The 25,917-nt window shown below is 37.8% G+C and overlaps 1 protein-coding gene across 1 annotated transcript in view; it reads left to right on the top strand.

The window, feature by feature from the left end:
- Positions 1-25,917, top strand: part of ITGA8 (integrin subunit alpha 8) — a 183,133-nt gene that overhangs the window by 15,619 nt on the left and 141,597 nt on the right. The window contains exons 3-8 of the mRNA XM_082385316.1: positions 9,835-9,935; positions 12,725-12,848; positions 19,341-19,402; positions 21,148-21,193; positions 24,716-24,841; positions 25,774-25,818. Of these exons, the coding sequence (XP_082241442.1) occupies positions 9,835-9,935; positions 12,725-12,848; positions 19,341-19,402; positions 21,148-21,193; positions 24,716-24,841; positions 25,774-25,818 (504 nt within the window). The remainder of the gene's footprint in view (positions 1-9,834; positions 9,936-12,724; positions 12,849-19,340; positions 19,403-21,147; positions 21,194-24,715; positions 24,842-25,773; positions 25,819-25,917) is intronic.

Raw genomic sequence — 25,917 nt, 5'->3', positions numbered from 1 at the left:
TTCTTTCATTTCTTGGTATTTGCTCCTCTAGCTGCATCACGTAGATGAGAACACTCACCCGAGAAATTACTTGCATCATACCAACAGAAGTCCATATGTATTTCTAGAACAAACCTTACATATGGCCTCCGTCAAATTACATATGAAAAACACTTAAATGATTTTATATGATGTAGAAACAAATGTCTGAGGAACACTAGCTAGGCCCTATTGGTTATTAAAAACAGGAAGTTGGAAACGTGATCTTTCTCCAGAAGACGATATAGATGTGGAAATAATTGTAGCATAAAACTGATATTCTCATCTAGATCAGGAAAACTATATAATAGGAAGATTGTAATACAATATTTACTAGTGCTGTCCGAAACCCATATTTATGAACACTGTTACTAAAACTCTAAAAGCATACTTTCAGCTCATTTAACTTTATTAGTTATTTAGTTATGTGTGGAACCAAACATTTAAATAGTGATATGAAAAATACAATTTAAAATAAAAGCTTCATGATTTCCAGAAAAGAAATGTCTTAACTAGAGGAATGAGCTAGAAGCCTCAAACTCTGAATGGCTGGATGGGTTTATAAAACAACAGTGAGTGTGTCCAGGGAGGGGGGGATTCCAATGGCCTTTCACTTACTACTTTCTACAATTTTTTTTTTAAATTTTATTTATTTATTTATGACTGTGTTGGGTCTTCGTTTCTGTGCGAGGGCTTTCTCTAGTTGCGGCAAGTGGGGGCCACTCTTCATTGCAGTGTGCGGGCCTCTCACTATCGCGGCCTCTCTTACTGCGGAGCACAGGCTCCAGATGCGCAGGCTCAGTAATTGTGGCTCACGGGCCTAGTTGCTCCGCGGCATGTGGGATCTTCCCAGACCAGGGCTCGAACCCGTGTCCCCTGCATTGGCAGGCAGACTCTCAACCACTGCGCCACCAGGGAAGCCCTACAATTTTTTATACAAGTTTTCTTACTTTATATTGTTTGAATTTTTAAAAACAATAATCTGAAAGAATTTCAATTTGAAAAGAGTTTTGGGCCTTACATGTTATTTTATTTCACTTCATTTTTTATATCACTGGCATTTCTTTACTACATTTTCTCCCATATATTCTCCATGATTCTTTTTTTTTTTTTTAACTTTTAAAAAATAATTAATTAATTAATTATTTTGCCTGCATTGGGTCTTCGTTGCTGCATGTGGGCTTTCTCCAGTTGCAGCGAGCAGGGGCTACTCTTTGTTGCGGTGCGCAGGCTTCTCATTGCGGTGGCTTCTCGTTGCGGAGCATGGGCTCTAGGCACATGGGCTTCAGTAGTTGTGTCATGTGGGCTCAGTAGTTGTGGCACACGAGCTTACTTGCTCCGTGGCATGTGGGATCTTCCCGGACCAGGGCTCGAACCCATGTCCCCCGCACTGGCTGGCGGATTCCTAACCACTGCGCTACCAGGGAAGTCCCTCCATGATTCTTAACCATGTGTGAATGGCTATTTGTCAAGCATGGCCCTACATTTTAAAGCAGTTTTTAAGAAAGTGATTTGGATTAGTTGACAAACAAGGAGGAGTGGAATTTTGTAAGAGAAGCTTCATGTACAAAGTCTGGGAGTAAGACTCAATAGGGAACAGAGAGGAAGCTGCCTGAATGGAAGGAAACGCCATATCTGGAGATCAGGTGTGAGGTCTGGGACCTACATGGTGGAGGGCGGGACAGTTAGATCTGATCTACTAGGTAATGGCAGGAAAACGAGTATGCCCATGTGTGTTTGTGTGTGTGTTTGTGTACAGGCACACATTTGTATACAGTATACATATATGATATAAATAATAAATCTCAGTTATATAGAATGTTTATTTAATCAGAATAACATATTTCTGTCCACAATGGATGAATGAATAAAGAAGATAGATATAGATATCTTATATATATGTGTATATATATACATGCACACACAATGGACTATTACTCAGCCATTAAAAAGGAGGAACCCCTGCCATTGGCATGAATGGACCTTGAGGGTATTATGCTAAGTGAAATAAGTCAGACAGAGGAAGATAAATACTGTATGATCTCACTCATGTATGGAATCTAAAAAAAAAAAACAAAAACCAGCTCATAGAAAAAGAGATCAGACTTGTGGTTACCAGAGCTGGGGGATGGGGAGAAGGGGAAATGGGAGAAGGGAGTCAAAAGGTAAAAACTTCCAGCTATTAGATAAATAAGTACTAGGGATGTAATATACACCATGATGACTATAGTTAACATATATAAAATAATGCATACATACACATAAACACACACACACACATATATATGTATAGTATATATGAAAGTTGTTAAGAGACTCAATCCTAGGAGTTCTCATCATCAGGAACATATTTTTTCTTTTTTTGTGTGTGTGTCTATGTGAGATGATAGGTATTAACTAAACTTACTCTGGTGACCATTTCACAATATACGTAAATCAAATCATTATGCTGTGCACTTTAAACTTACACTGTGCTGTATGTCAATTATATCTCAGTGTAACTGGGGGAAAAAAGAGTAACACGTTTTTTGAACGTTATATGAAACAATGAATTAGTGTGGTATTTCCTTAAATACTTGAAAATTCCCAGTAAGATGATCAAGAGTATGAAGGCTACAGAGGTATTCCTTCATGGCTTTTAATTATGGTTTTGGAATATTAGGAGGCATACATTTGGAAGTTTAATTTTCCAGTACATAAAAATTGACCCAGATTCTTTTCTTGGATTTGTTTCTTTTAGACAAGGAGTTCTCTGGCTACCGATATTTTATTTTAAATTTTACATAGGAGTATTCCTTGTTCTCAGATACATAATTTCAATTTGAATGAAATATTTACAGCATACACTGATGAAGGAAAAGATTATAAATAAACATATAAAGATTTCCTTTCCCCTTTTCCTGATTAAAAATGTCTGGACAGCTCCTGCGACAGCTTTAAAAAAATCCCTAGGGTGAAGCACTTGAAGTAATGACTGAAGATTACAGGGAAACTTACTGTTTTCCAGGACAAGGCTGAGGACTTTATAGTTTTTCAGAAACCACCCCATCTGCCAAAATGTTTGCTGCACCTGTGTCAGTCTCAGCTCTTCTCTCTCACCCATGGTGATCTACCCTCACTTCTTGTAATTCCTCCCATTCTACTCAGTGAAAAGATTAGAAAAATCTGCTTGTAGCCCATATGTGCACCATATTCTACATTCCCTCACTCACTCCTGCTCAGAAATGAATATTCCCGTGAAAAAGGAGCCAAATGTTAGTAGGTTTGCCACCCACCGGGATTCATACCCTGATTGCCCAGAGACCAAAGCTACCAATTAAGAGAGATGGCTTCAAAGCCCAGAAGTGTCAGACAAGCCAAATCAGTTTTACTGCTACCAACCATCTAAATTTCTCAGGTTGACCTACAGATGTCTTGATTTTATCTCTAGGTTTTCTTTTTTTAGATCATAGACGTAATAACGTTCACTGTAAAAACTCAAACAACACAGAAATATATACAATTAAAGTACAAAAAGCCACTAAAGCATGTACACTCCCTGCCTTCGAGAGAACCATCACAAACAGTTCAGTGTCTACACACTTACACACCCACACACAGAACATTTTGAATTTAAAGGATCATACTGAACAATATCCTAGGCAAGCTTCTGAATGAATAGATGGGAGTTTGGTCATTCATTCAGCAAACTCTTCCGGAGGACTCACTATGTGTCAGGCATTGTTCTAGAAGTGGGGAACACAGCAGTGAAGCAGAGAACGTCTCTGTCCACGGGATTCATGTATATTTGGAAGGGAATGGACGGTCAGTAAACAGGCAAACTACGAAATAAGATCATCTCAGTTAATGGTAAGTGCTATGAAGGAAAGTCTAAAGGGTAACGGGAGAGAATGACTTAGGGTAGGGTGAACTAGCTGCTCAGGGAAGGGGGTCTCAGAGGAAGTGGCATTTGAGCTAAACCCTGAGTGACAGGAAGGAGGGAGCCATGCAGAAAACTGTGGGAAGAGTATATGCAATGAGGAGACAGAAAAGGCTGGGCGTGTTCAAGAAGGGCGGTGTAGGGACTTCCCTGGCGGTCTAGCGGTTAAGACTTCGCCTTCCAATGCAGGGGGTGTGGGTTCAATCCCTGGTTGGGGAGCGAAGATCCCACATGCCTCATGGCCGAAAAACCAAAACATAAAACAGAAGCAGTATTGTAACAAATTCAATAAAGACTTAAAAAAAAAAAAAAAAAAAAGAAAGGTGGTTGTCTGAAGCTTAATGAGCTGGGAAAGTAGGAGGAGGTGGTGGGGGCCAGATCATGCTGGGCCCTTCCAGTCGCATCAGGAGGTACCAGTGCAGAGGTGGAATGACAACTCTCCAAGGAACAAAAAAAAAGATGGATTGTTCAGTAAGTGGTGTTGAGACACTGGCCTTTCATATTGAAAATAAGTAAGATGCCCATGCCACGTCCAATATAAAAACATTCCAGATGGATGACAATACTCGTAAAGTTAAAAGACTAGCAAAAATCGGAAGGTGATATTGACAACGTATATGTGGGAAAAAGAATCAGTACTCAGAATATATGCTGAATTCTTCTAATCAAAAAGACTAATAACCAAACAAGGAAATGAACAAAGGATATGAGCTAGCAATTCACAGAAGAAAAAAGTGTATGGTCCGTAAGCATAAAAAGATGATTAACTCTACTAATTATCAGGGAAATGCACATGAAAACAGAACAAAATGAAGGACCATTTCATAGTCGTCCAGGTTCGCAGAAATTTAACAGCTCTACGATGACAAGAGCTGATAGTCTCTCTCTCGTGCCCTGCGAGTGTGCATGGAAATTGGGGCTACTTTGGAGGTGGATTGGCAGAACTGATAAAACAGATATAATAATTCTCTATGACCCAGCAATGTCATTTCTAGTCTGGTGCTGGAGAGAAACACTTCTCCATCTGCAGATGAAGATGAATATAAGGATACTCAGGGCACATGTTTGTTGTAGTAGAAAAACTGAGAAACCTAAATGTTCATGTGTAAATGGAATGGATAAATAAAATGCAGATGGCTATCTAATGAGATACAATACTTACAGGAGTTTCAAAGAGTGAGTTGGATCTATTATCTATCTATCTATCTACCTATCTATCTATCTAATTATCAAAGCATAGGTTATTTCCCAAAAACATAAAATTGAATGTTAAACACAGTTACACGCTGTTCCATACAGATAGTATAATACCACTTTTATTCAGTTAAAAAGAGCACACAGGAACTTCCCTGGTGGTCCAGTGGTTAAGAATCTGCCTGCCAATGCAGGGGACACAGGTTCGAGCCCTGGTCCAGGAAGATCCCACATGCTACGGAGCAACTAAGGCCACGTGCCACAACTACTGAGCCCGTGCGCCTAGAGCCCGTGCTCCGCAACAAGAGAAGCCACTGCAATGAGAAGCCCGTGCACCGCTATGAAGAGTAGCCCCCGCTCGCTGCAACTAGAGAAAGCCCGCGCACAGCAACGAAGACCCAATGCAGCCAAAAATTAAATAAATAAAAAATAAAAATAAATTAATTATAAAAAAATTTTAAAAAAAAAGAACACACAAAGAATACTCAATAGTAAATCGTTGGCAAAACTACAGCAAAACCTGACCCACCACCTGTTTGTGCATGCCTATAAGCTGAGAGTAGTTTTTACATTTTGTAATGATTGGAAATTTTTTTTAAAGAATAATATTTAAATGATGCATGAAAATTATATGAAATTCAAATTTCATTGTCCATAAGTAAAGTTTTATTGGAACATAGCCAAGAGCATTTTTAAAAACATATTGTCTATGGCTGCTCTTGCTACAAGGGCAGAGATGAGTAGTTTTGACAGACCATAGAGAATGCAAAGCCTGAAATATTTATTATCAGTCCTTTATAGAAAGTATCTGCAGACCTCTGTTCTATATTATTCATGGACATTATTTTTTAAATGGCCGGGAGTATACACATCACATTCATGATGGTGACTACCTCTGGATGAAGAGGGGATGGAACTGGAGATAGATGTCAAAGGGTACTGTGATGTTTGCAAATGTGAAAAAACTTAACAATTGTCAGTTCTGCCTGGTGGGAATACAAGTGTTTGTTATATGAAGTCCTCGTGCCTTTCTATACTTTTTTTTAAAGCCTCAGAAAAGGTAAAACAGAAAAGTATATTTTGTAGACAATATTCTATATCAATGCATCTAAATCTGTCATATGTATTTTTTTAACTTTTATATCAGAGTATAGTTGATTTACAATGTTGTGTTAGTTTCAAGTGTACAGCACAGTGATTCAGTTCTACATATACATGTATCTATTCTTTTTCAAATTCTTTTCCCATTTAGTTTATTACAGAATATCGAGCAGAGTTCCCTGTGCTATACAGTAGGTCCTTGTTGATTATTTCTTTCAAAGACAGCAGTGTATACATGTCAACTCCAAACTCCCAATATATGTTTTAATAGTTGAATAGTACTCTATTTTATAGATAATAGGAATTTCTTCTCGAATCCCTTATTTATGAACATTTAAGATGTTTCAGTTTTGCTATCACAACCAGGACAGCAAATATCTTCACATTGCATCTTAAAGCATTTGTGTAATTATTTCTATTGAACAAGATCCTAGGAGTTGAATTCCTTGTTCAAAAAAATGTACATTTAAAAATTTGATATATGTTGCAAATCGCCCTTCCAAAATGCTGCATTGAGTTATTATCTTGAAAACAGAGATTATTAATATTTTTTGCCAAACTGCTAAGTGACAAGTATTAAGTCATTATGGTTTTAATTTGAGGTTCAGGATCTCTGCATGAATTTATGAGATATTTGATTTCTTCTTCCCTGCAATGCCTGTTTAGACCCTTAGAACTTTTTCTATTGAATTTTAGTCTTTTTCTCTTATTGATTTGGGAACTCTTTTACATATTAAATATATTGATTCTTCTCTTGAAAAAAATTCACCTGGATTATATTTATTAACTTTGTTAATAGTCTTCTGGCACTTGGAAAGCTTTACATCACATGCAGTCACTATAAAACTTTTTCCTAGCTTTTGGCATAGTTTGGGATATGCCAAGGAGAGAATTGCTTTAGTAACTAATGGTCTCCACCATCTCCCAGAACCACTGGCCCTTCCAAGAATTCTCTGCGGTTGACAATGCACAGTGCCTTCCTTCTGTTCCAGAAGACATGTGGTCCTATCCTAAATGCACTGGTCCATATCACGGGAGTTTGGTCAGGAAACAGAAACCACTTTGAGTATTATAATTAGGACTGAGAGGTTTATATGATTATTGGAAAGACTGGGTATGTGAGTTAGGAAGGTCACTGCCTGCAGATCAAGAAATCTGGAAGTTCAGGACTTGATCTCAGTGGTCTGAAGCACCAAAAAGGCATGACTGTCAAAGGATACTTGAGAGCTGCAGGAAGAACATCACACCTGCAGCTACTGATGCCCCCGTGCATGCTTATAGTTGCTGCCAGAAAATAATGGCTTCTCCATCTTCTCCTCTTTCCAGATCTCTCCATGAGCCTCTCATTCAACCAGAATCCTACTTGTAAGAGGGTCTGGAAAATGTAGGTTCCAGCTTCTCAGCCCTTTGCCATACCAAGGAGAGCTTAGAAGGACAGAAATTGTGCTGAGTTTTTACAGGAGGTTGTTTTCAGGAAAGATCAGATCAAATCGAATCAAAAACATTCCCTGTTCATCGAGCACCAGTGTGCACAGTACTAAGCCCTGTGTTGGGTTGTTTGGCATGAAAGAATCTTGTTCAGAAAAGAAAGGTGAGAAATTAGGGAAAGGTCACTTTCACAATCAACCCAAATATATGTTACTCATTTGAATTTTATGACATTATAATATTAGATTTACATCAGTGAATTTATAAAAATAATAAAATAGAAGTTTTTAAAGGTTACTTGGGACTTCCCTGGCGGTCCAGTGGTTAGGACGCTGTGCTTCCACTGCAGGGGGCATGGGTTCGATCCCTGATCGGGGAACGAAGACCCCGCAAGCCACGTGGCACGTCCAAAAAAAAAAAAAGATGACTCGTCCACCTCAAAGGTCAAGGTAAGGAGGATACACCTAGATCACAACTCATTTCAGTAAAGAGAGACCTGGGACAGTGGGATTATTCTCTTTTGTAATCCTTGGATTAGGGATGGAATTAGTGACGTCCATTCATTTGTATTCTTGGTCTCGAAGAAATTTGTTGCTGGAAAATAACCCACAATTTACACTTTTAATCAAGTTATTACACAGTTCAACCTTATAATAGCAGAAAAGATGCCTTAGGCACCACAAAGGTAGAGTCATATCATTTTCTCTAGCAGAAGGCCAATTTGGAACATTGACTTGTGTGTCTGTGAGGTCCCTTCTAATTCTTGTACTTAGGTTGAGTTTCCAGGTTTCTAATTAAGAGATATTTTTAAAGGGTTGTATTGCTGCAAGATTCTGTAGTATATTCTCAGCTTATAAAGTACTTCCACATTACCTATGTGATCTTTATGACTTTGATCACCTGTGAAAGAGAAAAGGGGGAGGTATTTTCAACCTAATTTTAGAGAAGAAATTAAAACTGCAGAAGATTAAATGAATTGCCCAAGATCACCCAGTGCAGGGTGACAAGATCCTTTCTCTCTGAGGTCTACGATCTTCTTGCCTAGATGCAAATAGGAATGTTGATATTTTCATTTTTATGCTCTAATCTGTAAGATGCTCCAGTTCTTTGCCAGTTGTGTGCATTTTGGGTGAGGATTTCCAGAACTTGTTTTTTCTTTTTTAAAAGTCCAGAAACATCAAAAGCATAAGATTTTAAAGAAGGAAATTTGTAATTTCCTACTAACATGTCAAAGCATAAATTTTAGGTTAAGACCTAAGTATATATAATTTGTTCTTTCTTGAAAAGTCTGTAATCATATGTAAACTCAACTGAATATTAATTGCGTGTATATTTTGGCCTCCCTTAATAGAAGTTAAAAGTTCATTTGTAATGCATTTATTATAGAGTCAAGGAGGAAAAACAAAATGCATACCAAAGAGAACACATAGAAATAAGATGCCCTGGTACAAATGTCTTTTGAAATTCATTAGCTGTTACTGATGAAGTTCAGTTAGAACGATGCGGTTAGAACCACATGGGAGATATGTCGATTGGGAATCAGGAGTGAAAGAAAAGATATCTGCTTTTTATTAAGACCTGAAGTGTGTCGTAATTGGGTTGAATTTCCACCCAGATGGTCCCCCTCATGCTGACATCTGCAAAGTGTGGATAAAACTGTGTAGAGGTGTTATTTTCTGTGACTGCGTGGACACATGTTACCCAGTTAAAAACCAGGAACTTGGAGTCCTTTAAGCAGATTCCTGCTAAACCGTGCTGAGAAAGCTGTGCTTCCTGGAGCATGGAGGTTCCAAGTAGTTTCACTATCAGAAAAGGTTTGGAATTCCTTAGAGCAGTTATAAATGTTTGGTCTTCCATCTGGCAAATCAATGACAGAAGTGTAGATTCAAGACTGTCAGAGTCTACATCAAGTTTACAGTAGTTATCCCTGAAAATGTAAGTCATTAAAAAAAATTGCTTTTTTAAAGTTAAGTTGTGAAATGTCATGTTCAAATATGTATTTTCATTTGACTAGTATTTTTCTAAGTGAAAAGTCTAGCTTAGACTTAGTCAAAAAGAACCCCCCATGTGTATGACATTTTTTAAAATGTTTTTAATGGGTAAATTTATTATCACATATTTTAGCTGGCTGCCACGTTTTACAAATTATTAACAATCCATGTTCTCCCTGTCAGACAACAGAAAGATCAGAGTAAATGGAACCAAGGAGCCTATAGAGTTTAAATCGAATCAATGGTTTGGAGCAACAGTGAAAGCTCATAAAGGAAAAGTGGTGGTGAGTATCAACCGTGTGCTGGTGGGGCTGCTTTGGAATAATACGTACACTGAAATGTTTCAAAACTCATATCTACAAAAATCCGTTCATGTAAGAACATATCAGATTTTCAAAGATAAGCTATCAGCATTCCAAAAAAAAGTTAGTGCTTAAAATTAAAGAATATATTTTAGTCTTTAAAGCTACAGGAAGTAAAGCTGGTTTTCCAGAAAATTGGTTAGATCTTTTCAAATATTTCAAAAACAAATATGGAAGATAGAAAAATAAAAGCTAAATCCTAAAAAGGTAAATATTTTATTGCTTAAGGTTGATTTAAAGGGCTGATTAAAGTTTGACCAGAGAAACAGGACTTCTGCTGTTAGGATACTTTAAACGTTAATCTACTGTGATGTCATTGATCCTCTTTAGAACTAACGGAAAGTTTTCTTTAAAAACATAACTACCAATTACATGGTTCTCTGAGTACACTGATACTTTCTAAAGTAAAAATGTCTCACTCACAGATAGAGATCTTTTGGCTTTAAAATGCTATGACTTTGTGATTCTCTTCTCTGTAGCTCCGAGTGATAATACATGTCTGGTTTACTGAGAAATAAATAAGTGTATTAAGTTGATCTGGAAACTTTTTTGTTGTTGGGGGATTTTTTTTTTTTTTTTTACTATTGGCTCTAATTTCCTTACAAAATAAAGCAATAACTTTTGTTTTTGGGATTTGTTTAAAGGTGTTTGAATTATGATTTAATAAAAATAAGTATCTAAAGGAAATGCCTTGCTTTATTTGGTCTGTGGTTAATGCCCCACAGAAATTTTGACATAAAACAAGTAATATATAAAACATAGATAGCCCTCTTTAGTGACAAATCCAGAATTTACAATAGGCTCTCTGCAGAACTGTATCTGCATTAATATAGTTCTCACATTCCAGGATTGGTAAAAACTTTTTAATCCTTTAGTGATTTACAATGTATGTGAATAGCTATTGAAAAGCTAATTCCATCTAATAACTATTTGGGGTTAAAAAATCTTTTGGTACTATATTGATTTTGATAAAGTCTTGAAAACTTATATTATTGTGCATTTATTCAATATTTGTAGAAATCTTCAGAATTACTGAACGTAAAATAACACACCATGTTCATAATAAATATGCTTAATTTGAGGGCATGCTTGCATTTTCAAAATTATGTGGTAGGAAATAGGATAATATAAAGTACCTTTCAAGTTAATTTTTTCCTTGAGCACTGAAACTTAGCAGCATAAAGAATTAAATGCTACACTGTGTGACAATTCTTAGAACTTCAAATTGCTGTGAACAGAAGTATCGATTTTGAATATCCAGGTATCATGTGTGTTTGGGTCAAAGCCTGAATATTATCACATCATCGTGTTTCACATCAGTGTTTAACTGAGCAGGTATAAAAAAGATAACTTTTTAGGGCTGATAGCAGGCAAGCACTGGAAAGAATTTTCATGGCATTAAAGTGTTCTATGGTGATGTGGAAGGTGATGCGAGTTGGATTATACTGAGCCACATAGGTAATGCTTTCCCTTCCAAACTCCTACTTTTCACCATTCCACCTTACGTTATATGTCTTAACCACATAGGGCCCGAAGTTAAGGGGACTTAGATGAGTTAGAGAGCTTTTCAGTATTGGCTAAGACCTCACAATACCGAGAGAGACAAAAACCCAAAAAGCTTGTTATTTTAGTAAAGATAACTTATATTCTCAAGTAAGAAGGGTGCTACTTAGTAAAGTTATCTAAAAGTCGTTACACATTGGACTGATTACCAAGGACATGTTTGGAATCATAAAAAGACTTTAAAATCAGGATCTGCCTTCTCTTTTTCTGGCACTGTTTTAAGTGTGATGTCATCAAATTAGGAGAGAGGCTAGTGGTTCCATATTCTAGAAGTCTCTAATTCTGCATCCTTAGAAATGAGTGCTTGAATATTCAGGTAAAACACAGTTACGTAGGATTTGAGCTAGCAAAACGGAAGTCAGAAAGGTGCCTGTGTTTTCTACCTGTTTATTTTTATTGCCTCTCTCGTTCCTAGCGCAATTAATTATTTAATTTACTTCAAGAGGATTTCATATTTCCTCTTCTATATTTGATAATCCAAGAATCATGTTTTTCTTACCATTGTTTGAATTAATTTTTGTTTTATCATGAATAAAAACCATCAAATGAAAAATAAACCCACTGTGATAAGGGGGTAGCAGTCCAAATGTAAGTCATTGTTTTAAAAAAATCGTCAGGTACACCCTCAGTGATAAACCAGAGGAATCCACGAAACAGAGGTTTATAAACTTGTCTGCATCTTTTGATTTGAAAGTAGTTTTTCTTTAAGCAACAATTAAACCAAGAAAGGAACTAGTTCTCTTTTTAAGACATCACGCTGATTCATTCGCTGTTTAAATGTTCATCTGCTTTTATGTAGGTCCAATTAAAAAAAAAAAGAAAGTATGAGTTCTTTGCCTTTAGTAAATATTTACTTTTGCTAGGCTACTTTGATTTGATTTAAAATCCTGTGGGGGAAAAATCTCATTCCTTTGTATATGCTTAATTTGTTCCAATTCTGTGGTGCCTTAATGTTGAAATATCGGCTTTGGAAGTTTAATTAACTCTGACTACCGAGGTACTCATTAGCATATTGGCGGCCAATTAAGTCACTTAATAATTTAGCATTGTTTGTTACAAATTTAGGTCCATTCATCAACAAGTCAAATCAAAGCACTGTATGAGGAATCTACATCAAAAAAAAATGTATTGTCTTTGATGTTTCCCAGGCCTGTGCTCCATTATATCACTGGAGAACTCTTAAACCGACACCAGAAAAGGACCCAGTTGGCACTTGCTACGTAGCGATTCAGAATTTCAGTGCGTACGCTGAGTACTCGCCTTGTCGGAACAGTAAGTTGTTTTTATTCTTGGAACTGAAATTTAGCTCAAGAGCTTTTCTGCTATAGACAGTGCAGGTAACCCCAAAACACCACCGGTAAGGAGAAAGCAATGGCGGTAAAGATGATGAACGGTCTTACAGGATGCTTTACTGTGACGTGAGGACCAAGACACGGAATTATGCAGATCCTCTTCTGTGTTTTAGAAATTTTCTGTTTTTAGATATTCTGCAGTCAAATTGATTGGTTCCTTATTTTAGGCCTTAAACTCTCCGTCTCTACTCAAAATTCACACTGCATTTGCAAAATGCTAACTGTCGGCTTGTTAATTGTAGGAATGGTGTTAATTAGCATGATTGGACCCAAGGGCACAGTGGATATGAGTTCTCCGCCTAGCCTGTGTTCTCAGTGCCTGTTGCTTTCTTTGGCTGCTATGTACTCAGGTTGTCTGTATGATATACTTTTCTTCTTAAGGTGTTTAATCCCGTTTTTCAAAAAGATTCTGTACCTTTGGAGTCCACGTCTCATCTGGTAGTTCTAGAAAACTTCTGATGAAGTATCCTTTGAAGCAAGCCTGTGAGTGCCATCTTTGGGACACGGCTGTTCAGTCACTGATCTACCCGAGTCCTTTTGTGAATTCCTCCAGTTTGCTGTGTGTCATGTAGATCATTAGGATTTGTCAGCAAGAAACCAAGAGATTTGCATTCTCATTCTTGATAATTCACAAGACCACGTTAGGGAAAGAAATGGCATTGGAAAGAACATTCTAGTGACTGATTTCAGGATACTGATTTTTAAAAACTCAACCCAAATTAGATTCCCAAAACTATAAGTAAAATTTTCCCATTCCATGTGAATATTTTTAAATTTCTAGATTAATTTAGGCCAGATAACGAGCAACCATCAGAAATCAAACAATGAAGGTAGAAAATGGATGGGTGATATTAGAGGGTTCGTAAAGAGGCCTCTGAGCTTTAGAGACCTAAAGGGCTGGGAGTGAAACAGCTAACTCTGAGGATTTGGGTGAGGATTTTGGCAAGGAGAAGATTATGACTTCCTGTTTTAAAATACTGAAATAAATCAGCCACCCCCTCACATCTTAACGAATGTCAGCTGAATGAATAATCATCAACTCAGAATTTTATTTTAAATGGCTTTTTTTTTCTGTTCAGTCTAAATTTTTAATTTATTTTATTTTGTTTATTTATTTTTGGCTGCATTGGGTCTTTGTTGCTGCGCGTGGGCTTTCTCTAGTTGCGGCGAGCGGGGGCTACTCTTCGTTGCGGTGTGCGGGCTTCTCATTGCGGTGGCTTCTCTTGTTGCGGAGCACGGGCTCTAGGCGCGTGGGCTTCAGTAGTTGCCGGATGTGGGCCCTAGGGCACACAGGCTTCAGTAGTTGTGGTGCATGGGCTTCAGTAGTTGTGGCTCGCGGGCTCTAGAGCACAGGCTCAGTAGTTGTGGCGCACGGGCTTAGTTGCTCCGCGGCATGTGGGATCTTCCCAGACCAGGGCTCAAACCCCTGTTCCCTGCACTGGCAGGTGGATTCTTAACCACTGCACCACCAGGGAAGTCCCTTAAATGGCTTTAAAAGAGGTGTTCCTGGACTTTTCCTGGTGGTGCAGTGGTTAAGAATCCACCTGCCAGTGCAGGGAACAGGGGTTTGAGCCCTGGTCTGGGAAGATCCCACATGCCGCGGAGCAACTAAGCCCGTGCGCCACAACTACTGAGCCTGTGCTCTAGAGCCCGCGAGCCACAACTACTGAGCCCGCATGCTGCAACTACTGAAGCCCACAGGCCTAGAGCCTGTGCTCTGCAACAGGAGAAGCCACCGCAATGAGAAGCCCGTGCACCGCAACAAAGAGTAGCCCCCGCTCACCGCAACTAGAAAAAGCACCTGCGCAGCAACAAAGACCCAACGCAGCCAATAAATAAAATAAATAAATAAATAAACTTATAAAAATAAATAAATAAAAGAGGTGTTCCTTGTAGATAATAAGACTCAGTTATGCATTCATTCAACACGTGTTTTTTGAACACACTGAGCACTAATTATTCTATGTTTAGGGAATAAAGCACAGGACAAGAGAAAGCAAAACCCTGTCTTCAAAAAACATATTCTAGGGTGGGAGAGAGACAACATATGCGTAAATATATAAGTTAAGATCCAGCAATTCCACTTCTGGGTATTTATCTAAAAGAACTGAAATCACTATCTTGAAAAGATATCTGTACCCCCATGTTCATTGCAGCACAATTTACAATAACCAAGTCATGGAAAGAACCAAAGCATCCATCAATGGATGAGTGGATAAAGGAAATATGGAATAGATAGAGATATGGATATGGATATATACACAATGGAATATTATTCAGCCATAAAAAAGAATGAAGTCTTGCCATTTATGACAACATGGATGGATCTTGAGGGTATTATGCTAAATGGAGCAAGTCAGATAAAGAAAAATACTCTGTATGATCTCATTTATATGCAAAATCTTAAAAAAAAACCCACACAAACTCACAGAAAAAGAGTACAGATTGGTGGTTGCCAATGGTGGGGCATGTGGGTGTGGGTTAAATGGGTGAAGGTGGTCAAAACGTACAAGCTTCCAGTTATAAGATAAATCCTGGGGATGTAATGTACAGAATGGTGACTGTAGTTAGTAATATGATATTGTATATTTGAACGTTGCTGTGAGAGTAGATCTTAAGAGCTTTAAAAAGATTGTAACGGGGCTTCCCTGGTGGCGCAGTGGTTAAGAATCTGCCTGCCAATGCAGGAGACGTGGGTTCGATCCCTGGTCTGGGAAGATCCCATATGCTGTGGAGCAACTAAGCCCGCATGCCACAACTACTGAGCCTGCGCTCTAGAGCCCGTGAGCCACAACTAGTGAAGCCCGTGCGCCTAGAGCCCGTTCTCTGCAACAAGAGAAGCCACCGCAATGAGAAGCCCACGCACCGCAACAAAGAGTAGCCTACGCTCGCCGCAACTAGAGAAAGCCCGCACGCAGCAACGAAGACCCAACGCAGCCAAAAGAAAAAGATTGTAACGATGTGTGGTGACAGATGTTAACTACATTTATTGTAGTAATTATTTCACAGTATATACATAAATCAAATTGTGTTGTACACCTTGAACTAATATGTCAATTACATCTCAAGAACAAAATTTTTTTAAATAATAAATAAGTTTCTAATATAATGTCAGGTAGTGAAAAGTACCACAAAGAAAAATACAGCAAGGCAAAAGCGTGGGGAGCGACATGCCTTGGGGGGAAAGGAGCTGTCTCAGACAGGACGATGGGAAGGGCTTCTCTTAGCAGTTACTGGAGCAGGAAAGCAGGAGCTTGCCAAGCATGGCGGCAGCCATTAAGAGGGATATTTTGTGTCGTGTTCCACTCAAGGTGTCATGCCGCTGGGCTCTGTAAGAGGTCCTTATTATTATGCTACAGATAAAGGTCAGGGAATTCCCTGGGGGTCCAGTGGTTAGGGCTCTACGCTTCCACTGCAGGGGGCACAGGTTCGATCCCTGGTTCGGGGAACTAAGATCCTGCAAGCCATGTATCATGGCAAAAAAAATAAAAATAAAAAATAAATCCTGAATTTATTCATAAAATTTATGGTAGAACTGAGATTCAAAACTGAACTTGTTTCATCAATTTTTACACCTATCCATATCATATTTCTCACGATTTGCTAGAGATACCTCCCCACAGCAGTAAACTATTGTAGCTGAAATGAGGAGCCCGTCCTTCACATGCCTCTTACCTTGATGACATATCCTCTTCCAGCTAACATCAAGGATGATTGTTTAGAAAACATGTCACTGCTTCTTGTTCTGCCTTTTTATCTGACTGCCCATGTGATGGGAGAGCTCAGATTAAAATACAGCATAAGCCATCTAGACTTGTGGATAAGAGTTGCAGGGCGAGTTTGAACCATTATCTAAAAATTTAACATATAGTATGCTCTCATTTTGAGTTACACGGGTATATTATGTTGCCAATTTATTTAGCGTTTACTTTCCTAAATAAAAGAATAGCTTGACACAGGTAAAGGTGAAGTTTATGTCGAGTTGCAGAATAGCCAAACAAATGGCCAGGAATTCTGTTCAGTCTAGTACACAACTCCAGTGTCACATCCTCCTGGTCTGTCTCTTACTGGAAGTACTTCCTTCTCAAATGTACCCAAGGAGCCGGCTTCCTGTGTTCCCAAAGGAGTTCACGGTTCATAAACACAAAGCCACCTTGTTCATGAGCGTATGGTCAGTATCACAGAATAGGGATATTACTTTCAAAAGAGAATTTCAAGAAGTCTCTCATGTTCATGTCACACCGCAAAGCCCCTTCACTGACACTTTGAGCAATTTGGGTGGTAGTCTGCTCATTCATATTAATGACATGCCTGTAGCTCTTACGGTCATTCATAATTTAGGTGGCAATGGTTTACACACACCTTTCCATTCTCCTTGGGAAGCCAACACATGATAGCGTGATTCCCTGGATTCCTGAGTTTACTCTATAGGGCATAATTGTAAAGTTCACAGATCCTCTGAAGTTCTAGGAAGAAAGATTCCTTCAGCTCTCATAAACTATAATCGTAAGAGAAAAACTTACTTTGCAAAGGAAATAACCTCCCATTTCTATTATAATCACCACTTCAACATTTGAAGTTGGTTGCTTTCTCGATGAATTTTATGAAAAATGACTGTTTTCTCTTAATTTTTTCAGTTTCCTGTTTTGCAGCAAAATGATTTCAAAGAATGGTCCTGTTTCTTCCTTTCTGAATAATTTACAATATTGAAAAAGTCAGAGTTGATTTTCAAAAACGATTTATAAAAAAGATTTATGCATTAAAAATCCATTTCTTAAATACAGTCAACACATCTGTGTTCACATAATCATGTATCTTGTGTTCAAATATATTTCTGGGTGCATACAACTATTTACAGGCATGAACTTCTAGAAGAATGGTACCTGGACATTTGAGACTTTAAGGAACTTTGTAGCATTCATAATTATAAACCACAACATATAGTTATAAAATAAAATATATTGTAAGGTACTGTGCACTAAACATTTGTTAAGAGGGTAGATCTCATGTTAAGTGTTTTCACCACAAAAAAACAAACAAAAAAGCAAATTTGATTGAGGGTGGGGAACACAAGAAATCTTTTGGAGGTGATAATATGTTTATTCTCATGATCGTGGTGGTGGTATCATTGTATCAGGCACATGTCTAAACTCATCAAAACGTACACAGTAAGATGTGCATTTTTTTGGTATATTAAGTATACCTCAGTAAAGATGTAAAAAATACTTAGCTTAAAAAAAACACACACAAAGCATCAATTGACATTTGAATTAAAAACAGATCATCAAAAAAATACAGTATATGAAGTAGAAAAGTATTTTAAAATATAAAGGGAACATCTGGAAAGAATGACTGATGACAGTGCTAAAATTAGCTAAGTACTAACCAAAGAAAAGAAAAAACAGAAGGCATTCTAGGCAAAGCTGGAAAGGCCTGATCCATTTCAAAAAGCTTCTGGAACAGGCACATGTCCAGCCTATACATTTTTCCTGGGATGATGTGCATTTCCTTTCCTGCCCTCTTATTTTAGTTTCCATTCAGGAATATCCTTGATAAGAAAGGAGTAATTATCTGCATGTTTGCATCTAACTGTATAATGACTGAGATTCCGTCTACCGAACTATATTTTGGTTTTAATTGAAGCACTTTAGAAGTGATACTCTTTTAAAGTACAAGTGACAAGTAGTACATTCCTCATCCTAATGTCCCAGGATCCTAATATCCTGGGAATCCACAGGTTGACCTGCCTATGGTTTAAAAAACTGTATTACAAAAAAGTCCTATTGGACATTCAGCTAGTGAATTACATTGCAGAGAGTATAAAATAAGCCATTGCTAGAGAGTTTTCTCTTTTGTGAACACTACAGTCCCTGTGAGATGCAATGTGATCAGAAATGCAATGTCCAAATTTACATAATGATAATAGAAGAATTTGAAGTTAATTTCCTGTGAGAGATCAGGAAATCGAAACTCTTATCGGTGACCCCAGCAGAAAGTGTCCACCCAGGTGACTAAATCTAGCTCTCTCTTTCTCAAGGCATTGCTTTACTCAGAACACATGGGCACCACAGAAACACATTATTGGCACTTGGGGAACCTGGAACATAGTTGGGAGATGGAGGTTTTATTTCTTCAAATAAACATGAGTTATAAAACCCAGTATCATAACTCCAAGGAACGTTATTCCTATTGCTCTTACTGTAGAATCACAGTGCCATTTGGGACAAGAAAACAGATTGCAATGTATTTAAGAAATTACTTGGAATAAATTTTAAAAATGAATATAGAACACACATTGATCATTTTAAATTTAGAAGTCTATAGATAAAACAACAGTGTATCCTGAACTGGTGATTCAAATATATCTTGGGGACAATGACGTTATAACATTTGTACCTTTTGATCATGCCAGGCAACGCGGATCCTGAAGGTCAGGGTTACTGCCAAGCAGGATTCAGTCTGGACTTTTATAAGGTAAATTCTTTTGATCTTATAGCTTCTAAAATTTATTTCATCTGCTTGATTTTTTTTTACCCCCTACCTCTCATTCCCACTTCCACCCCCCAATAACCACCATCAACAAAAGAACCTTTAGGTATATACCTGGCCTGTTTTGGCAACTTCTTTAAATTTTTTTGTTTGTTCTTTATTTTTAATAAAGTAATCTATACATATGGCAATTTATTAAATAGTAAAGAAATCATGAAGAACCTAGGGGCAAGACGGGAATAAAGATGCATACCTACTAGAGAATGGACTTGAGGATACGGGGAGGGGGAAGGGTAAGCTGGGACGAAGTGAGAGAGTGGCATGGACATATATACACTACCAAACGTAAAATAGATAGCTAGTGGGAAGCAGCCGCATAGCACAGGGAGGTCAGCTCGGTGCTCTGTGACCACCTAGAGGGGTGGGATGGGGAGGGTGGGAGGGAAGGAGATGCAAGAGGGGAGAGATATGGGGACATATGTATATGTATAACTGATTCACTTTGTTATAAAGCAGAAACTAACATACCATTGTAAAGCAATTATACTCCAATAAAGATGTTAAAAAAATAAAATAAAATAAAAAATAAAAAATAAAAACACATGGAATAATGGTTAAAACAGTGAAACCTGCTTGCTACACAGAGAAGAGAGTTGTTTAAGGAACTGGATTTGAAAGACATTCTGTAATGCATTTAGAGAATTGTTTAAAAACCTATGTAGGAAAATGTTTAAAAGATTGCTATGTACAAGCTACTTTGACAAGAGTGTTATGCCAGGGAATGGATGATATAAACATTCTTTAATGCATTTAGAGAAGTGTTTAATGCCCTTTGATAATCTCCTCTGCTTGCTTCCTTTGCTTGTTATGTATTAAAAATGGTTATATGAGAAAAAAAAAAAAAAAGAAATACACAGGCTGAAAAGCAACAGTCTTGCTTCATTTTTAAATGAAAATCTCAAAAACTCAGTAAAGAAATATGCTTCTAAAATGATCACAAGAATCTATGTTTTTATCTCTTAGGTGTAATTGACTGATAAGATTTCACATTAGTGTTAATGTTAATTTCACGTATCCTTTCACAAATTAAAAACAGATATTTAATAAGAATGTGGGCGGCAAAGCTTCCATGGTTTTGCAAATACTGTAAATTTCATCAGTGTCTGAAATTTTACTCTTTTTCTCCCACCCATCCCCCCCACTAAAAGTTGAGGATGCAGGATAAGGAAGGTGGGGCTGTAAGTAGAAAGGAAAGTTTTTATTTTCTAGTCTGGAGTTGTCACTCCCTCTCCTGGGAAGGGGTGGGTTTGCAGATGTATAGAAAAAAAAAACAGGCAATACTGTGGCCTTGAAATAAACAGAAACCAAATTTTCTTTTTATTCCTAAGGCTCAAAAGACCATGTCTACTAAATTGCACAGCATGAAAGATGTAGATATTTTGCTTACCTGAGGCAGTGCCAAAAAACTGAATTTATATATTCTCAGGGGAGAGAATTTTACTTAACCTAATTGAATCTAATTCAAATTATTTGATATGATAACACACTAAATAATTGAAAGCAATAAAAGGAAAGAAAATGACCTGCATGACTCAGATGTAAGGGCCTCTTTTAAAAATTACTTTTTATGTATAATTGTTAGAGCAATGCTTATGAACAATGATTTCTCACCCTTAAAAAAAAGAAACTGTTTTTCTTTTCCAATTGTTGTTGCCGTTTCTGTTTTGTAGAATGGAGACCTTATAGTTGGAGGCCCTGGCAGTTTTTATTGGCAAGGTAGGTCCTGCTGGCAGAGAAGAAATGCCCATGGGTTGTTTCCAACAGGGAGATGAAACAAAAGTAACATCAAGTGTTGACTTTTTATTATGTTAATTTTCTCTCCATGTTGGTAGTTTCTCCAATGAAGGAAGCATCATTTCAGTTTGTACTTTGTGATATAAATGATATTTTAAAATACTGTTGCAACTTAATTCCTTCATTCATCAAATGCTTATTGAGACCATGCCAGGCTTTGTGCTAGATGCTGAGGGTACAATAATGAGTAACCCGCAGAGGTTAGCATCTGGGGAAAGATGCAGGCATTAATCGAATACTCACACGAGTACTTAAGAAACTCCAGGCATGATACTCACTAGGAAGGTATGTCAAGACGGGGCCATGAGAGCACAGGAGGCTTCTCCAGGGTGGCCCCATGCAGGTATGTTTTGTCTTCTGAACACTGGCTGACGAGATGAAATACGACCTGTGCTCTGCTGAGGGAGCCCTGAACCCAGGTGCAGGATGGCGTCTGCCCAGGGGGGATGACTTCCTCTAATTCTTAAAAAGGTGTTACATAAGCCGGCATCAACCTTAAGGTCAACGAATTTGGAAGCAGCAACCCTGAACTGAGGCTCTGAACCCGAGTAGGAGGTAACCAGGCGAAGAGAGGAAGGGTTGTGTGAAAATGTTCTAGGGCATAAAGGAGCCCGGTGAGCTGAGAATGGAGGGAGATCAGGGGACTAGAGTTAAGAGCTGCTGAGTGGGATGGAGGGGTCCCACCCTCCCTGCAGGGCTTGCAGCCCCAGGTAAGCAGTTTTGTCTTTATCTCCAAAACAATGAGAAATCCCCGGTGGATGGCTGGAGTTTAAATGGATTGCCTGAGGTAGAATAAGAATGTGTTGTTTGTTCTGAGAATAATGGGAAACCACTGGAGAATTTGAAGCATGGGATGCTATGATCGGATGTGTGTTACGCAAAGATCACGCTGGCTGCAACGTGGAAAATGGATCGGGAGTTAGCCAAAGTGCAGTATCAGCAAACGAGTTATAAGGTTATCAGCTAGTTATAAGTCTATAAGGTAAACCAGCTGTAAGGTTCAGATGGAGATGTTTGCTTCTTAGAGTGGTCATAGTACAGACTGAGAAAGGGGTGGAATTTGAGAGATACTTCGGAGGCAGAATAAACAGCTTGGATGATGGTTTGGATGTATGTGGGTGAATAGGGAGGATGCCAAGGATATGTTTCTGACTTTTGTAACTGAATGGTTTTAGGTGGGTCCCAGTCCCTGAAATGGAGAAAGCCGGAAGAGAACGGGTTTGGAGTGGATTGGGGAAGGAAGATGATGAGTTTACTTTTGGTTATGTTGAATATGAACATGTTTGAGATGTCCAAGACTTTTCACATAAGTATTTAGATGTATGGGCTTAAACTCAGAGAAGATATCTAGGCTAAAATAAAAACTAGCATAGTGGTGATAACCAAAGCCATGGATGTGAATGGGATGCCTAAAGAGAGATTACAGAGAATATAGACTTAATTTTGGCTGTAAAGTTTAGAATAAGGATAGAGTAGAATACGAGAGAGATGAATAGTTGAGTGAAGTTTTTTGGGTTTTGTTTTTTTTAATGCAGGAGACCTGTTCATGTTTAAAAGGCCAATGGGAAAGATACAGGCGAGATGGATTTATGATAAAATTTTACATGAAATTACTGTTAAGCTTAATTCATACATATACAACTATGAACATCAAATAATTAACCTTTCAGTCTTTAAACATTATTTTGCAAACTGGAAAACAATATATCTTATGCAGAGGATAGGTATAAAATAAAAATGATGTGTTTCAAAAGATTTTGTTCAATGCACTTGATTAATTTCACATAATTCTTTCCTTATGCTGAAAAAAATGTCTGATATAGATGATATGCTGACAATTAGCCATGTCAAGGGGATAGAGAGCATTTGTCTGAGATAGATAATTTAAAATTTTACTCAGTCAGTCCTAAGATTATAATATTTATAGAAGCAACTAAAGGAAATAAGCAAAGGCAATGTGTCTGTGGGAGCAGGGAAGGGGATATTTAGCTTTAACCCAGAGAAAACTGGCAAATTCTACAGACGTTGTTCAGAAACTCATGTGTAAATATGATTGTCTTAATATAAGAACAGTCATTTCAGGCAAGGTCACTTGGAGATATTTACGGCCTGATTTAACAGTTTTATTCTTTTGGAACTTCGGACAAAAAGACTGTGGGAATGTGTGAATTCCCAAGGAACAGTTTGGCTTTAAAATTAATATTAAATTTTAGTCTCTTGAAAGCATTCCTCCAGTTTTCTCCCGAAGAGCATGAGATCACACTTTTTCCTTAGATTTCCATAATAAATACAGGAATGCATAAAAGTTGTAGTGGAACATTGCTGGCCATCTTTTGGATTCATGTCTATCCCGATACAATCATATTTCAAGACTTCTGATAGTGACTATATTTGGGGGAGATTAGCCAGTGTTCTTATCATGCCAATGTTGGTGGCAACGGATTCCCTTTTTGCTAAAATTCTGGATCTTGCTGGGCCTCGATGCTTTCCATTGTCATAATTTTATGCTTTATGTACATATTTTAGCATAAGATGTGAATGACTCAGAGATTACATAATTCATTCCTTTAGCTTAGCTGATATGTTTTACAACCTATTAACTAAGTAAGTGATTTCGATTTAATACATCTGTACTTTGAGAGACGACAAAAAGCCTTATTAGAATGCCAAAGAAGACCCTGGTTGTAATGCTGAATATCCTAATAGCAAAAGCATGTAACCTTAGGGAATGCACTCAAGCTCTTTAGGCCACAGTTTCCCCACCTGTAAGAAGATATATTTGGGGCTAGATGATCTCAAATCTAGATGATGTTTCTGCTAGCTAGAATATTCTAGAATATTTAAATTACAGATGAATAGTTGAGTGAAGTTTTTTTTAACTAATCACATAAATTTTGCCTACAGGTGCCCTCACCCTTAGAAATGTTTATCATTTGGAGGTGGAGGAAGTAAGCAAGGTAAAGGCAGGAGGACTACAGATAAATTAAAGGGTATTGGATTAACAGATATGAACTACTCTATATCAAATAGATAAGTAACAAGGATATACTGTACAGCACAGGGAATTATACCCATTATCTTGTAATAACCTGTTATGGAGTATAATCTATAAAAATACTGAATCACTATGCTGTGTGCCTGAAACTAACATAATATTATAAACCAACTATACCTTAATTTAAACAACAGAAAAAAATAAATGTTACATGAAAACAATTACATAGTTCATCTTTGGTTCTTCTATCAGAATGGAAAGCTCTAACCAGCTGTCAGCAAATTTAGCCTGCAGTTCTAGTGCCAGGCAGGAAAATTCACTGTCGAAAATGCAAGCAATCTCATGACCATTTTCAAGGGCGTGTGTGTTGTTCAGACGCCCTGTGTCTGTGCGGAGAGGGCCTGCCTCTCACGTTCATTCAGTTAATCTATTCATTTGTTTGAACACAGGTCAGGTGATCACTGCCAGTATTGCAGATATCATTGCAAACTACTCATTCAAGGATATCCTGAGAAAATTGGCTGGAGAAAAGCAGACAGAAGTGGCTCCTGCTTCCTACGATGACAGTTACCTTGGTGAGATGCATTGCTCAAGACATTTGCGGTTTCTCAAAAGACAAGCATGTTAAATGTGGAAGCAAATTTTATTCCTCACTTATAATGTTTGGCACCTTTTGCAAATTTTCTTCTCTTACTAGCTTCGAGGGGACTCTTAACTTTCTTTTCTTTTGATTCAGCCATTATATGTAGTCTCCATAGTTTGATAGCTGTTTTATAGGCTCCGTGACAATCTCTTGCAAATAAAATATTTTGCCAGTCGTAGATACTATGTATTAGTGAGGATGCCCGGTACTGCCCGGGCAACATGATGATGACCCTTTCCAGTTTCTAGAAAGAGCACGAGACTTTGCAGTTGCTAGAATGTTCTCAAAATTTATTATGTGCAAACCACACAATGCCATTTCATCAGTATTGTTTGCCACCTTTGGTATCGTATTGGCATTTTGATTCCCTGATGAACTTTTAAAAATTGTAGTCATCTTTTATCACCTCATCTCACTTTACAGCCAAGTGAAGCTTGTGAGAAATCATCATTAAAGGTATTAGGAAGTAGGCCTTGTTGATGATCAGAAATTGCAAAACCTGACCACAAGAGATACCTTTCAGTGTAATTATGTCTGATTATGATGAGTCAGCAACTCTTAAAATGCAGCAACCACCATTCACACGTCAAGGTGGGCAATGAAGCATTCCTACTTCTAAAAGGGACCTCAGAATCCAAAGGTGTTGCCAGGCTCAGAAGTAGCAGATCTATTATGCTTCCAAGATTTAGTATAAATCCTGGTTTGATTAATTTTTCTCTTTATAGAACCCTAAACTTTTATGTAATAGGATTTGTCGGAATTTCTGCACAAAGTAGTACTATGGTAGTGCCTTCATATTTCTAGATATAGATCATTTGTAAAGCCTTCAAACGTGTGATTTGCTTGTTTCTTGCTTTAAAACAGGATATTCAGTTGCTGCTGGGGAATTTACTGGGGACTCTCAGCAAGGTGAGAAACATTGTTGAAATGAAGCCCTCTATTGGATTGGCCAAAACGTTCGTTCAGGTTTTTCCATGCGATGTTACAGAAAACTTGAACGAACTTTTT

This window comes from Balaenoptera borealis (assembly GCF_965194805.1).
Source record: "Balaenoptera borealis genome assembly, chromosome: 3".
Taxonomy (NCBI): Eukaryota; Metazoa; Chordata; class Mammalia; order Artiodactyla; family Balaenopteridae; genus Balaenoptera; species Balaenoptera borealis.
This window is presented reverse-complemented; position numbering and strand designations above follow the sequence as displayed.